General features: G+C 29.9%; 2 protein-coding genes across 4 annotated transcripts in view; both read left to right on the top strand.

Annotated features, from left to right (window-relative positions):
- Positions 1-255: 255 nt before the first annotated feature.
- LOC106785557 (coiled-coil domain-containing protein 6-like) lies at positions 256-3,998 on the top strand. 2 transcript variants are annotated; one of them, XM_014746151.1, is made up of 7 exons: positions 256-332; positions 470-729; positions 1,423-1,963; positions 2,049-2,184; positions 2,254-2,381; positions 2,467-2,561; positions 2,709-3,998. In XM_014746151.1, exons 2-7 carry the CDS (start codon positions 508-510, stop codon positions 2,865-2,867), a joined length of 1,281 nt encoding a protein of 426 aa, XP_014601637.1. In that variant the 5' UTR covers positions 256-332; positions 470-507; the 3' UTR covers positions 2,868-3,998. The 2 variants fall into 2 exon arrangements, with proteins under 2 accessions (XP_014601637.1, XP_014601636.1); XM_014746150.1 differs by having other exon boundaries at positions 2,452-2,561.
- Positions 3,999-12,682: 8,684 nt separating this feature from the next.
- Positions 12,683-14,820, top strand: part of LOC106785530 — a 224,641-nt gene continuing 222,503 nt past the window's right edge. The window contains exon 1 of one of the 2 annotated variants that reach the window (XM_014746090.1): positions 12,683-13,404. In XM_014746090.1, coding sequence (XP_014601576.1) covers positions 13,333-13,404 — 72 coding nt within the window. In that variant the 5' untranslated portion in view covers positions 12,683-13,332. The remainder of the gene's footprint in view (positions 13,405-14,820) is intronic. The other variant, XM_014746091.1, reaches the window with a different exon arrangement.

The following is a 14,820-nucleotide window of genomic DNA, read 5'->3' as shown; positions in this document are numbered from 1 at the left end:
TAACAGGACAAGTAAAATCATTCAATTGGAACAGTCCGTAAGTCAAAATATTTCTTATTAAATGTTTTATGTTGAACTATTTGATTAATTTGATTCTATAATTATTTTTGTCTATCATTTAAATGATATAAAAAAATATATATATATTATTTATACTATAACAAATGTAATATTGTGTATTGTTGATAATCATTATGATATGTTCATGAAAATAACCTTAAAGAATCCCGCAGTGCGCAGAGAGCTCGCCGACGCGCCCACACCTATTTTTAAATAGTCGGTGAAAGACGAAACAGCTGATTTGTTTCGGTTTAAAGCACATGTTTAGTGCGGTACAGTATAAGAATTTAAGACAAGTTTAAATAGTTAAAGTATAATACTTGGTTGATTAAGTCTAATAGAATTAATAAGGATTCAAATACGTCTTCCTTATTAGATACTTATTTGTGAAATGAACAATATTCTCTAGGTTGTATTTTTTGAATATATTTCTCATACTCGAGAAAAATGGCTGACCGTGATAGCGCATCCGAAAGCGATTCGAGTTCAATCGACGGTGGTCCAATTATGATGCCACCATCACCAATTTCTCGTGAACAATTACAAAAAAGAATCGAATCGCTTCAACAACATAATCGTGTTCTCAAAGTTGAACTCGAGACTTACAAATTGAGGGTCAAGGCACTGCAGGAAGAAAATCGCAGCCTTCGTCAAGCTTCTGTTATTATAGTATGTTTTTAAATATCTTTTATATATTTTTATATTTCAAATTTATTTTCTATATGTGTGCATATGTATGTATCATTTTTTGGGTTAGAAACATATTTGCAAGAATTCCTTAAAAAAAAAAAAAAAAAGAAACATTTTGTTCTCAATATATTTTTCTCTTTTCTAACCTGTTTTACGTTATTCAATATCTTTTTAATGACCGATTTTATAAAATGTTTACATTTTCATGTTTATTATAGTTAGAGTGTAGTAGATGACATGTTTAATATACTTTATAATTTTGGAGTACAAAATGTTTCATAATATGTGTCCACTTTAAGAATGGGCAAGTAACAAAAAACAATTAAAAAGTTCATATAAATATGTGTCCTATTTGATTTCATTTTAAAGTTATAGCCACATTTGCGTTTCAATAATCTGTGATAGTTTATCTCCACAGAAGGTGTTAGAAATGAATATGCTGGTTTATATCTAAGTTTGTAACCGTATCATTGAATTTCGCAGTCCTCCCAAAATTTCAGGAATCTGTTGACAGCCTTCTTGTATGCGTGCTCAAAGTTCTTCAATTAATTTTTATTAAGGATATACTTATTTTAGTAAATCAGAACTGAGCGTTGAAACTGAACCAGTTAAATTGAAATAACTACACTGTTTAGACTTTTCTTCTTTTCATATTCTGGTATTGTTTTATAGCAAGCTAAAGCCGAGCAGGAAGAAGAGTTTATAAGCAATACCTTATTGAAAAAGATCCAGGCCCTCAAAAAAGAGAAAGAAACATTAGCGCACCACTACGAACAGGAGGAAGAATGTTTAACGAATGATCTGTCAAGGAAATTGAATCAATTACGTCAAGAGAAATGTCGTTTGGAACAAACTTTAGAACAAGAACAAGAATGTCTTGTAAACAAGTTAATGAGAAAAATCGAGAAATTGGAGGCAGAAACGCTTGCAAAGCAAAGCAATTTAGATCAGTTGCGTAGAGAAAAAGTAGAACTTGAAAATACTCTGGAACAAGAGCAAGAAGCTTTGGTTAATAAATTATGGAAACGAATGGACAAGTTGGAAGCAGAGAAAAGAATGCTTCAAATCAAATTGGATCAACCCGTGTCAGATCCAACTTCGCCGAGGGAAATGAATAATGGTGATACTGCAACTAATTTAAGTACACATATTCAGACTTTAAGAAGCGAGGTTGCACGCTTGAGGCATACTTTATTAATTTCGCAACAAGAACGTAAGTATATTTAATTATTGTAATATATTTATATTTTTATATTTATGACATGCTATTTTATTTATATATAATTATAATATTTTAGATACGGAAAAGATGCAACGTTACGTTAACGAAGAAAAGCAAATACGTGAAGAAAATTTAAGACTGCAAAGAAAACTACAACTAGAAGTAGAACGTCGAGAAGCTTTGTGTAGACATCTATCAGAATCAGAATCCAGGTATTTATTCTTGCATTATTTTAAGCATATATACGATGATTAATGTTTGTTCAATTTTCTTTACAATAGTCTGGAAATGGAAGAGGAACGTCATTATAATGAAATTGTAATGTCTGGTGGTAACATAAGAAGTCGTACGGTTTCAAGTCCTATTCCGTACAATCCTTCTCCTAGTTCTTCCAGGCCACTCAGTCCAGGTATTTAAATATAGTATAATAATTTAAAGGTACGTAAAAGTGGAAATTTTTAATTATTCATTATTAACAGGTAATAATGTATTAGGTTCAGTAACACGAGAAAATTTCAATCCTAATCGGTGTTATACGTGCGGTCAACCAACTACTCTTCCTTTTACTAGTTCATCTCCTCCTTCGGGAGTAAGTAATATAAAAATGATAGCGTTTTAAAATGTTATTACTAACCCTTTCAAAACTATCAGTGATTATAGTTATCCATCATTTGATCCTGATTTAAATCAAAACTAATCTTATACTAATACGAATAATGTTAATGTTTTTCTATAGGGACACATAGTTCCACCATCTACCAGACGTACATCTGATAGATTTGTTAAGCCAGCAATTCCTCCGACTATTGTTAATCCTGGTGGTCCTCAGTTAACAAATCCTAGCACTAATGTAAGCGGATCAACTGGATCACCTATGGATATTACTAAAACATAAATATTTGGGATATATTTATCAGTTGGTCCAGTATCATCATTTACATATTAATGAAAGGTACTTCTTTTATTGGTGCATTTGTACTAATTACATGATGGTATATATGATAAATGTAAAACAACAGTGGCTTGAAAAAAAGACCTTTGGTTTCCAATGTTTTTATAATATTCTCCAGTTACTACAGTGTAATGATTAAATTTTGTTAGAATTACGAAGGAAAGCAAATATGCCATTAAATTATTCTATAATATCGTTACACTAGCTATCAACAAGGAAAAAAAATACAAAAAATAAAAAAATAAACGCTTATATTATATTACTTAAAAACATAATCTATATAACAGTATTTAAGAAAAAAAAAATTTGGGAAAAAAAAACAATTAACGAACGTATCGAAACTTTGATTTTCATGAGAAATAGCCTAATCAAAGCTAAGAAAAAAAAAAAGTAACTAATAAATTAATATAAATGTATTCTCTTCAAAATAATATCTCGCGCGCGCTCTTTTATCTTTTGTTTTATGTATCATTCCGTTATTTGGTTATTGATTTTCATTAACGATTGGATTATGCATTCTCATTTTCTTTATTATTTTTCCTGTTTTTTGGTAAAAAAGTTTTATATATGGGATGTTTCGTAATATGTGGGACTCATGTCAGAAGTGGACAAAAGATACAAAAACACTGAAAAAAGTTTATGCAAATATGTGTCTTATTTGATCTTATCTCCAAGTTATAGCCACTTTTGAACTCTAATAGTTCACCCCAATTTGTATTCAAATACGTAGTCATGTATCATCGAATTTGACAGTCTTTCCAAAAATTTCGGGCATACATTGAATGTATCTATAGCGTTCTCATAATACGTGCTCGAAGTACTTCAATGTTAGAATTGGGTGTAGATTATGAGCCAGGAAATAAAAATCTAATAACGAGTTTATTATGAAACATTCTTATATATTTTTAATTAAGTAATTTTTAATCTCGTTCTTTTCAATGTTTATTATACTTTCCTTTATTTATTCAATTTTTACGATTTTTACTATGAATGACGTGTTTCAAATACGTTTGAGAGCTTATTTTAAAACAAAAAAGAAGAAAAAAGAAATAAAAATTGAAAAAAAAAAGAAAAGTAAAAAACAATATTTTCCATTATACGAAATTCGTATTGCAATATAATATCAGACGGGGCGAGATTATATTTATAAAAAACAATATGCACGCGTGATATCTATGTAATTGTTATGGATACGGAAAACAAGAAAAAATAAAAGGTTTAGGAATCCAGATGGTAGAAGTCAATAAGAAAAAAATAAAAGGAAAAGAGAAAAACTTCACATACGTGTTCATAATATGTGTTGTCAAAGTTTTTTCTAATGATACTTCTACGATTCCTTTTGAAGTCATTTTTAGATGGAAACTTCAAACATAATATTATAGTTCTATATCAAAAATAAAAAAAAAAATAAATAAAATAAAAAATAAAATAAATAAATGGCATGCTGCTTCCATACTTCAAACACAGATGTAATAATTGTAATAATAATACAAGAGAAATTCGCACGATGTAGCCTCGTAACAGCACATAACTATGTACAAGGAATTGGTGGCTTGATCTGTAATTACACATACACATTGATTAATTATATTTATTGAAACACATTATCAATTTACTATTTATAATCATACTATTTATTAATCATGATTTTATAACAATAATAATAATTAAAATGATATACATATACATATTTATATATTTAATGTTTTTAATTGTTACAATTTTATTGTTTTAAACGTTGTTTTTTTTTGCGAAAAATGATAAATATGAAAATAATTTGTACAAATTTGATTTATTGCAGCCACCAAAATCCAACTACATTTATGTAATAATTAACTGTAAAACAAAATTGATTCTCATTGTCAATTTTTTGTTACTACCATTGACTCTGCTATTTTTTAAATAGACACGGCGAATGGATAAAAGCTTCTTGGGTAGAAAAATATGCACAAATGTGATTACGAAAGGGAAAGAAAAAAAAATACTTCACTTTTGTGCTATGCATATATACGTTGTGTAATAATTAAATATTATTTATTGTGTGCACATTAATGGTGCTCAAATACAATACAATATTCGAATAATAACAATGCTGCAGATGATGTTCTAATATTTATCTTTGGTAATAACATTAAAACTTATAATAAGCAGATTATTTTTGTTTGAGACGTTGCCCTTCTCGTACTACTATGGAAAAACTAACATTCTTATAAAAATCTAATTGTGATCTGAATTATATGATAATAAATTTAAACAGCTAAGAAATGAAAATGTTTCAGATGGTATAAAGAAGAAAAATAAAAAACAATATGAAATAAAAATCAATTGCAGAAAATGCAGTAATATATTATAATAGCATTTATATTAATTATAATAAAATAATATTAAAAGAAAGCATATATATATATATATATATATATATGTGTATATATAAATTTATTTTAATTCTTTTAAGTTTTTGTCTCTTCTGTGTTCTTTCTTTTTTTTTCCTTTTTTTAAAATCGTTTTTTCTCTTTTTATTTAATTTAAAATGATATTCATTTAATCATTCGTTAATGCGTTTATTCGGTTAAAAGTATAAATTTCACCAAATATAGAGAATCGATCATATGTTATATATCATAGATTTTTGTTACATTGTAGTATTAAAACTTAATGATTATTCACAAATATGCTTTACAATAACATTATGTATTTTACTCCAGCTTTTATGAAATATAAGAAGTTTTTGCTACTAATTATTGCGGTCTACTATTTATCTATATTTAAGTTTACTATTAAATAAATATTTAAATATACATAAAAAATTTTTCTATGTAAGACATATATATATATATAACTGGCATTATAAGCAAATGAGATTGAAATAATTAACAGCAGATTAAACGAACCAGTGAGCAGATCACAAAGCATACCAATTACAAAATTCAATTCATTGATCCTGTAATCTGTTGGAAGTAATTATTGAACAGTAAATCTTTTTGTTCCCATAGTTTAGCCGATAAACTCTGAGACATCCTGTACATGTAGTTAAAAAATCTGTATATAGATTTTTTTTTTACTGTTTGTCACGATCGTACATTAGGTCCATCAAATCTTCTTGAGCATTATTAAGTCAAGTAGTTTAATTACAGGATGTTGTTGCGAGTTCATTGCTGTAACCGGTCGCGTGAATGACTTAAAGTTACCATATACATATAAAACATACGTCTTCGAATGAATATGTATTTTTTTACAGTGTACTCATTATGAATCTTGATTTTACAAACGTTATTTTAGATATCTCCGATTGTAAATAAAAGTTAATTTTATTTTTATCATTAAGAAAATAATACATATATAGGAAATTTAAACGTATTTACTGCATATGTGGGACATACACTGTAAATAAGTTATGCAATATGTATACTAAGATAGCTGGAAATCGTGTAATGAGTATTATATACGTAATATCGAAAGTGGGAACAGGACAGTGATCGATATGTAGCACAGGACAATACCAATGACTGCTATTCAGAATACTGTCATTGCTGAGAGACCATAATTACATAACGTGATTACTCGAACGTAAAGCATATGATCACATCAGTTTATACAAAATCTATAGTATTATATTTTTTTTCATATTATCTGATTCTACTAGAATTTACTTTTCAATTATACAGATTTCTAAATGCTATAAGGATTGTATTATATAATTTGTATCAGGACAAATCATGTTAATACTAGACCGAGTGAAATTTTGTTGCAGCATATTATTTAGTTCGTTTTTAATTAAATTACTTTATAATTAAATTCCAAAGAATCACATTTTAAATAAAATAACAGAAAGGTAAGCAACAGGTTTGCGTATTAAAAATGAAAATAAAAAAGGAAGAGACAAAGAGTTCTTCACATATACGCACACAGAAATAGCGTGCATATCCTTAAAGGCGAAAAACTTCGCCGTAGTCGTCGGGTAAGAATAAAATAAAAGGTGGGAGAAAAAAGAAAGAAAAGATAAAATAAAAAGGCGAGCCGTAAATGTACCCTCGACGTAGGAAAGTAATAAAAAAGAAACAAAACGGGGGATGCTGTTCACTCATGGAGGTCTCTCTTCGGGAAGAGAATGCAGGAGCGTTTAGTGCCGCTTGCTACCCAACGAAATATCGTTCATTCGTTTTTGTGTTGTAAGAAAGAGAGTCCCGAGTCTCTCTCTTTCTCCCTTTTCTTTATTTATTTCTTTTATTTTCGTTTGAACCGGCACGAAGGAAAGGTATCGTGTAATGTCAGAAAAAGTGATTTGCGAAGGCAGACAGGTCTTTCAGGCGAGCAAGAGTGCACAGTGTCGATGATAACGCACCATTTCTTACTTTTCGAAGTAGTCACAGGTATTCACGGTACGTATGTGTGTGTGTACTATTCGCGAATGCACCCTGGCAAATATGAAGTGTAACGCAGGCAAAACCTGCTCGCGAGACGATACACCGTGCAACGGGTACAACGGGTTTGCAAATGCAGCGAGCGCGCAGGGGCTATGGGATGCCATAACTCAAGAGTCTCCGCGAGGAGAATCGTAAATCTACAGAATCGGAAAGTTTTATGCCAGTGCTGCCCGAATTACGGACCATCGTATTTTATCCGATCGAATATAAGAAACTTTATAGTAGTATGTTGTTGTTGTTGTTGTTGTTCTTATTCTTGTTGTTGCAGTTATTATTCTTGTATTATCAGGATTTCGATCGATTCTTTTTATGATCAAAGATTCGTATGGGTACTTACCTTACATTGTTCTTTATTCTGGATTGTATGCCAATTTGACCTTTTATTATCTATCGTCGATTCGTGCCTTTAACCCTTCTCTTTTGCACGATCAGTTTACTCTTATGATTCATTATAAGCGTGTCTTACGTTATTGCAGTTATATATTACACGTAATTAGAAAGTAACAGAATGTAACTGATATTTTTTTAATGAAGTACCTTTTCTTTTTTTTTATTATTTAATTAATCTGCAATAAAAAAGAAAAAATATAATTTAATTTATTAAGAGAAGACAAATAATTTTATTGGAAGGAATATTTGAGTGTAACGATTACCAACAATTTTCTATTCTCCCTCATTGAATTTAGATTTTTCCAAAGCGTCCTATGTTAAATTCTAACAAGTACGTGGGTTTCATTTTAGGAATTACTCTGTTTTAGGTTTTAATCTAAGAATAGTTTGAGGAACATTTTGTTAGATTAGAAGGTTACTGCGACATACTTGAGAATATTTGTTGTCTTAAGTAATCTGTTAAAAAATTTGGAACAGATAATACATTAGATAAATGTTCTAATAATATTAGATAGAACTATGATGAAATTAAATATACAAAACACTACAAATAATATAAACAATATATTATTAATTATTATTTATTAATAAAAAAACACAAAATAACTGTTCGCATGAACTGAATGTAGAATATGTGTAGGATACATATGAATCATCGGAAAATGATTTGGAATATAAATCATGATTAATAAAAAAGTTTCTCGAAACTTAAATTAAAATGTATGATCGTCGCATCATAATAACAGGAATAAAGAACGATCAGAAATGCTGAGAAGGGTTAACTGAGCATCATCATCATCATCATCATCATCATCATCATTATTATCATCTCGATGACGACGAACCTGTTCATTCAGCATTCCAGACGATCATTCAACTTCCGTTCGGCGAGAGAACGTGAGTACACGTCGTACGTTTTGATCAAGCTTCGTTCTCCGACACATCGATCGATCGATCGATCATGAATGATATGAATCGACAAAGGGGAACCTAGTGTAAGAATGTTTCTACCTAAATGTAATAGATCTTAACCCTTTGCACTCGAGGCCTTTTCCGCATATTTGATAAATTTCTTGCAGTTGTTTTGAAATGATTTCAAACATCCTATTACAGCCCTTCCCACATTCTGGACTCAGAACTTTGTAATCCTCCTTTACGTATTAGATAAAATACATTTTTATGATATATAAGTATTACTTACATTTTTTATTTTTGCAATTTATAAAATTTCTACCCCTCTGCATGATAAGTTCTGAACTTTTCCGCTCGAATTATCGTGTTAAACCAATTGGTGACCGAGAGTAATCTCTCGAGTGCAAAGGGTTAATATGTTTTAACACACATATGTGTGTTATATATATATATATATATATATGGATAGTCTTTATTTTGGGTATATTTGAATTTTTATGCTCCCAGAGATTCATATGGTTAATAAAAAATATCTAATGTATGTATATATATATATATATATATATATATATATGTGTATGTGTGTAATCTAGTAAAGAAGTAGTTTTCGAGACCCTCGTGTCTATTATCGATAAAGAAAGCCGTCTATTATTTCGCAAGAAACCACTCTCCCTCTTACTTGCATTATTCGAACGATCGAACGGGCTTGACCCTCACAAATCGTAATTATGGGCCAATGAACGCCACGTCTATTCCCTTGGGCTGATTCACTCCCCCTACGATACGTTTTAATTTTTAACACCCGATATTCTTCATTTACTTTTTTTATTTGGATAATGGATAATGGAATGGGATTTATAAATTGTGCTTTATTTTTTGTTTAGTTTTTAAATTAAAGTATATTCATTATTCACGTACAATTGCAACAAGACTTATTACACATTGTGTTCTAATGTGTCTTCCAATGTTTTTACTTTTATCTATGTTTAATTCCTTTTGGTTAGATTAACATTTTGTCTAACAGTTGTTATCCAATCGTAGACAGGTCGTAGCAGAGTGAACAACCGAAGCCTAACGTTAATCCTAAGGCTTCGGTTGTTCACTTTTCCAATACAAATAAAAGTTTAAATTCGATAAAAACAAAAAATAATATCGTATACGAGACACGTTCACGATTACTTCTCACGAGTTTAAATTTCTTGTAGAAAAATGATTAATGATGAGCATGGATCATCTAGGAAGGAACTATAATAATATGAGCACGTGACACGCACCTTTTCCTTCGTATTTTTTTCTTATTCCATCTCATCCCTTCGATTCCGGCCCTCCTACTCTTTTCTTTTTTTTCTTTTTTATCTCACCGTCTGCCTCTTTCTCTCATCGAGATTCTTTCTCCCTCTTTTTCTTCACATGACAATGGGAGTGCCTACCTCACGCGACGAGCACGTGAGTACCCTCGAAAAGGTCTCTCGATGGGTTATGTCCCGTTCATTCATACAACTCTCACCGGTTGACTTCAGATTCGTCGTCGACTTTGTCGAAAAATCGTCGAGAATTTCGAAGGGTGCAGCGATGAAAAAAAAAAAACAAAAAGAAATAACAAATTATACTCACTCGATTCGAATCGATTACGTTTCCTTCTGTCTGTTCAAATTCATAATAATTATACTACTACAATTATTTTTATAGGAAAAGTTTTAGAATTCCAGGAAAGTTTTGTTATCGTTTAAAAATTATGACTATTTTTTAAAAATAAAAATTCATTTAATACAATAGTACAAACTGAAATGTTTAAATGTAAATGTAAATACGTGGAAATTGATTTATGCATCCTCCTTGTGTAAGTGTATCTACATTTATGGAAACTTTCTTAAGCTTCACGCATGCTCGAGTCTATCTTTTCTAGCCAATGCAAAGAATACTAAGTGAATATAAAAGAAGGGAAGAGAAGAAGTAAAAGGCGGTAAACTATAGTGCGGAACAGGAAGTGAAATGAAGTTCTTCTGAACGACACCGGGGTTTTTATTTTTTCTTTTTTTTTTTTTTCATCGCAAAAGAAAAATATTAGAATTATGATACTGTCCTTTGTGTGAACATATTTTACGTTTATTATTTGACACAGAAAAAAAAGAATTAAGAAGCGCAGTCTTTTACTCTTATCTTCTTTTACCTGCTTCCGTTAAATTATCTGAGAAGTTGAATTATCAGTTTTAATAGAATAATAAGATAACATTGAATTTGAAGTTTGTGTAGTACATTGAAGAATGTTTAGAATATAGGGTAGTGACTTTTTACAAAATTTATGTTGACATGTTTACTATGCTATCATATTTTATCTAAGATTCAATAAATTACAACACTGATCCACTTGTCTGCGCTTCCGTGTAAACTTTGAGAATTTTGTAAGCTTTTTCTAATATTATTTTTATAAATTTTTAACTTCAAAAGCAATGATGACAAAATTTTTTAAGTTGGGTTGCAAATTTGCTAGAATATTTTTATAATATCATTGATACACTACAGCAACATGCTATAAATTATCCTAATAGATAATACAATTAAAATAATAAACTAGTACAGTGTCTAGAAGTATATCATTTACTCTACACCATAATCATAAGTAGTACATTTAATTTAATTATCAAAAACCACCATTTTTAATTCGCCCCAACTTTCTTTTCTCACAACAATCTTTTATATTTATAAATAAAAAGTGAAAATATACAATGAAACATTATCCAAACAGATAGCACAGATAATTGATGATCTATTTTAAGTACGAAGAACATTAAAACATTGAATACTTTCCTATAAAGATTTTCTTTTAGAAAATAATGGTATTTAAATTGATTGTGAGCCTTCATTTCGTTAATTGATCCGGCGCATTAGGCGAGGGCTCGAAACGGTGGGCGTATTATCGTGTCTATGTACACAGACACAAATGCAATGGCCGTGTAAGGAAATGAGCCTGGAAATGTGCGAGTGCGCAGAGTGAAAATAAGCAAATGTAAACAAGCTGGATCGTGTGTTAGTATAATACGTACATAGGGTATATTAAGGAGACTATTGCTTGCTTGGGTTACGCTTGTTTTACTCATACAAGAACGGATATAGTTTTTTAAACTTCTTTTTTCCTTTCTACTTTTTTCCTACCGTCTGTTTTGTGTCGTATTCCAAACATTTCTAAATTTTTAAAATTGTTTTTAACAGTTAAAATAATCCCAAATAAATTCTACGTTCATTTAGTATGTAAATTAAATTGTAAATAAGATATTAATAATATAATGATTAATTTATAATTCTTTTTAAGTTTTCCAAAATACAACATTGGAATACGATTGGTTCGCAGATGCATTCCAGATGCATCCCAGAAGAATGTTCCAAAAAAGATACGTATTCCTGTGTTTTTATATATAATATTAATAATATAAAATAATATGTTTTTTAAATCATTTTTATATTCATGTATATATATAAGATAAATTTAATTCTAATTCAATTGTAGAAATAATAAAAAATTGACGATTAATTTTGATATTTTCAGGCTTGAAAATTAGCAACGTTTGAATACAATCGGTTCGTAGACGCAACCAAAGAACGTTCCAGGAAGGCACGTATCGTTCCAATGTTTCATTCGTTTCGTTCCGTTGTTCCTCCGTCTAAGCGGACGCCGTGCGTGTTCGTGTCAGTAATACTTCGGCAGCGAGTGGTGGCAGTCGTACGAGTTAGTCTTTTATATATCTTCGTTTTCGAATTCTTTGAATCTTCGCGCGTTATTATACTTTGTTATTAATTTAATTTAACAAAGATAGTAAGTGTTGCTTTCTTTTCTTTTCTTTCTTTTTTTTTTTTAAATCAAATAATCATCGTAGACAAGTATTATTAGAGATAATAACAATCGCAGTGATCGTTTAATTTAGATGCAGAAAAAAAACAACGAGTTATTTAATTGTAATTTAATTATATAATAATATAGAAAATTATGTTGGTGACAATCGTATTTTAAGGATTACAAATATTTGTATAGTGAATTTAAAAACGATTTTTAACATATTATATTTTAAATTGAAAGTGCATATTAAAATATTGAAGCAGTTGTATTGTGACAGTGTATTGGACAAAGGACGCACGTGATTGACCCAAATTTTCAGACACAATCGCGCCAATATTTCTGACGTTAAATTAGTTTTTAATTAACTTTGCAATGAGAATAGTAAGAGTATAATAATCGAAAAAAAAAAATTGGACGAGGGTATGAAAAATGTTGTCTCGTTGGAAATAAATGTTTCGTCGTTCGTTTGGAAGCATTAGAAAATCAATCTCGTTAGGGAATAAATCAAAGTGTTACAGTCAAGGTGCAGTTAGGGAATACAGTTTTCGATCGGGATGCAAAGTAATATCATTGATCGTAGTAGCGTTAAATCGAAAAAGAAAAGAAAATACGGGGATACGCGTTGGTGACCGATGTTTGCACATAGAGAAGAAAAATTCGAGGTTGAGAAACTACCTCGAAGAAGAAGAAGACGAAGAAGAAGAAGACGACGAGGAGGCGGAGGAGAACGGATAACTTTTTCTCGTGTTGGATAAAAAAGTGTGCGAAAAGAAGACAGGAGAGGGGAAAGGAAAAAGAAACAGAATAAAAAACGGAACGATTGACAGCGATCATAATCATTCTCGTCATCATGGCTTACGTTCTTTGGCGTGTATTTGTTAAGAAGTATTACAAAGTTCGTTTTGGCGTCAGGAATCCATTGGTAAGTCTTTGTCTTTGTTAGAGAAACACAAATACTGATACTCGTAATATCTGTTAACAGAAATGATAAGAAGGAGTATTTCTATCTTTTATGTTTGTTTTTTGTATGCACTCTGGTATATGGGTGCGCATTGTGTGTGCATATTATATTTATTAAATATTATTATTACGTATATATATATTTTTTATCAGTATTTGCGTAAATAATTTTATTTATATTCATTAATTATAATTAGCTAATTTATAAATAATTGAAGAGATTACATGTTTGTGTTCACGTTTGTTTTTATTTATATTTATTTAAGACTTTTCCGATTCGTGTTTTTATTATTTGTATATGATTAGGCGAGGATAAAAATTACGCGTTGATAATTTCAATGAATGATTTAAATTTTATAGGATTTATATTAGAATAGCAAATTTATAAATGAAAGAAAACGTTCTTCATATTTTCTCTGATAGCGAAAGCGTTAAGTTACGTTGGTTGCGCATAATTCATAAGTCAGCGGTAGTTTCCATTTTGCTTAGGATGAATAAAGAAGAAACGTGCGAAGAATCTCTTGGATGAAAAATAATAATCATTCAATTTATTATTAATTAAATACACTTTTATTTTTTTTTTTCTAACTTTTCTAATTGATTTTCTTCACGTAGAATCATCATCCCCTGGTTGGTGCACTACCAGGTAACGGAGGAATATAATTTGCACGTGTTAGCTTAGGTTAATTATGTATATACACATACTAGTTATATTTTATTGAAATAAATGTTTGAACAGAGAACAGAGGTTAATATTTGAACAAGTTAGTATGTTTTAAAAGATAAACGAATCGTAAAAAAAGAAATAAAGAAGAAAAACATTTAATAGATCCGACTTGTTGAACGTGTGACGTCTATCAACAACATTTTGTATCTTACCGAGTAACTTTTTGTTCTTTTTTGTCTTTTATTTTTTTTATTTCTCTGACATGTAATTTACTAAAAAATCTCGAAAAAGTGATACACGTGATAAATGTTATTAGCAAGATCGTTTCTTTTAGATTCCTTATTTAAATTCTCCTTTTTTCTTGCTTGCTTGCTTTCTTACCCTAGAGAAATAAACTTTATCTATATTTTCCTTTCTATAGTATGGAGAATGAAACGAGAGCGAGTTCTTGAAAGGAACGATATCGGAAAGACAATCAGTTGGAAAAGTCATCCAAAAGATCTTTCGAATGCATACAATTTTTTTTCTTTCTCTCTCTCTCTCTCTCTCTCTCTCTTGGTATGTTCAAAAGCGCAACGACTTTTTCATTACCGCTCGAGGTTGTAATATAAAGTTAGATATATATCCATGCACACACACATGTATACGGTTGGATCGTAATTCTCAAGGTCGGTATTTTACGACCGAGCTATCTCTCGTCTCATCGCCAAC

This window comes from Polistes canadensis, unplaced genomic scaffold, assembly GCF_001313835.1.
Source record: "Polistes canadensis isolate GaletaPanama2010 unplaced genomic scaffold, ASM131383v1 scaffold_52, whole genome shotgun sequence".
Classification (NCBI taxonomy): Eukaryota; Metazoa; Arthropoda; class Insecta; order Hymenoptera; family Vespidae; genus Polistes; species Polistes canadensis.
The sequence above is the reverse complement of the archived record's forward strand: the minus strand, read 5'-3'. Positions and strand labels throughout refer to the sequence as shown.

Bases quoted from the DNA above. Each gene is read 5' to 3' on its own strand.
- LOC106785557 (XM_014746150.1), top strand. From the start codon at position 508: ATGGCTGACCGTGATAGCGCATCCGAAAGCGATTCGAGTTCAATCGAC. The intron at 2,185-2,253 runs GTATTTATTCTT...TCTTTACAATAG, and splicing joins CTATCAGAATCAGAATCCAG to TCTGGAAATGGAAGAGGAAC. The intron at 2,382-2,451 runs GTATTTAAATAT...CATTATTAACAG, and splicing joins TTCCAGGCCACTCAGTCCAG to GTAATAATGTATTAGGTTCA.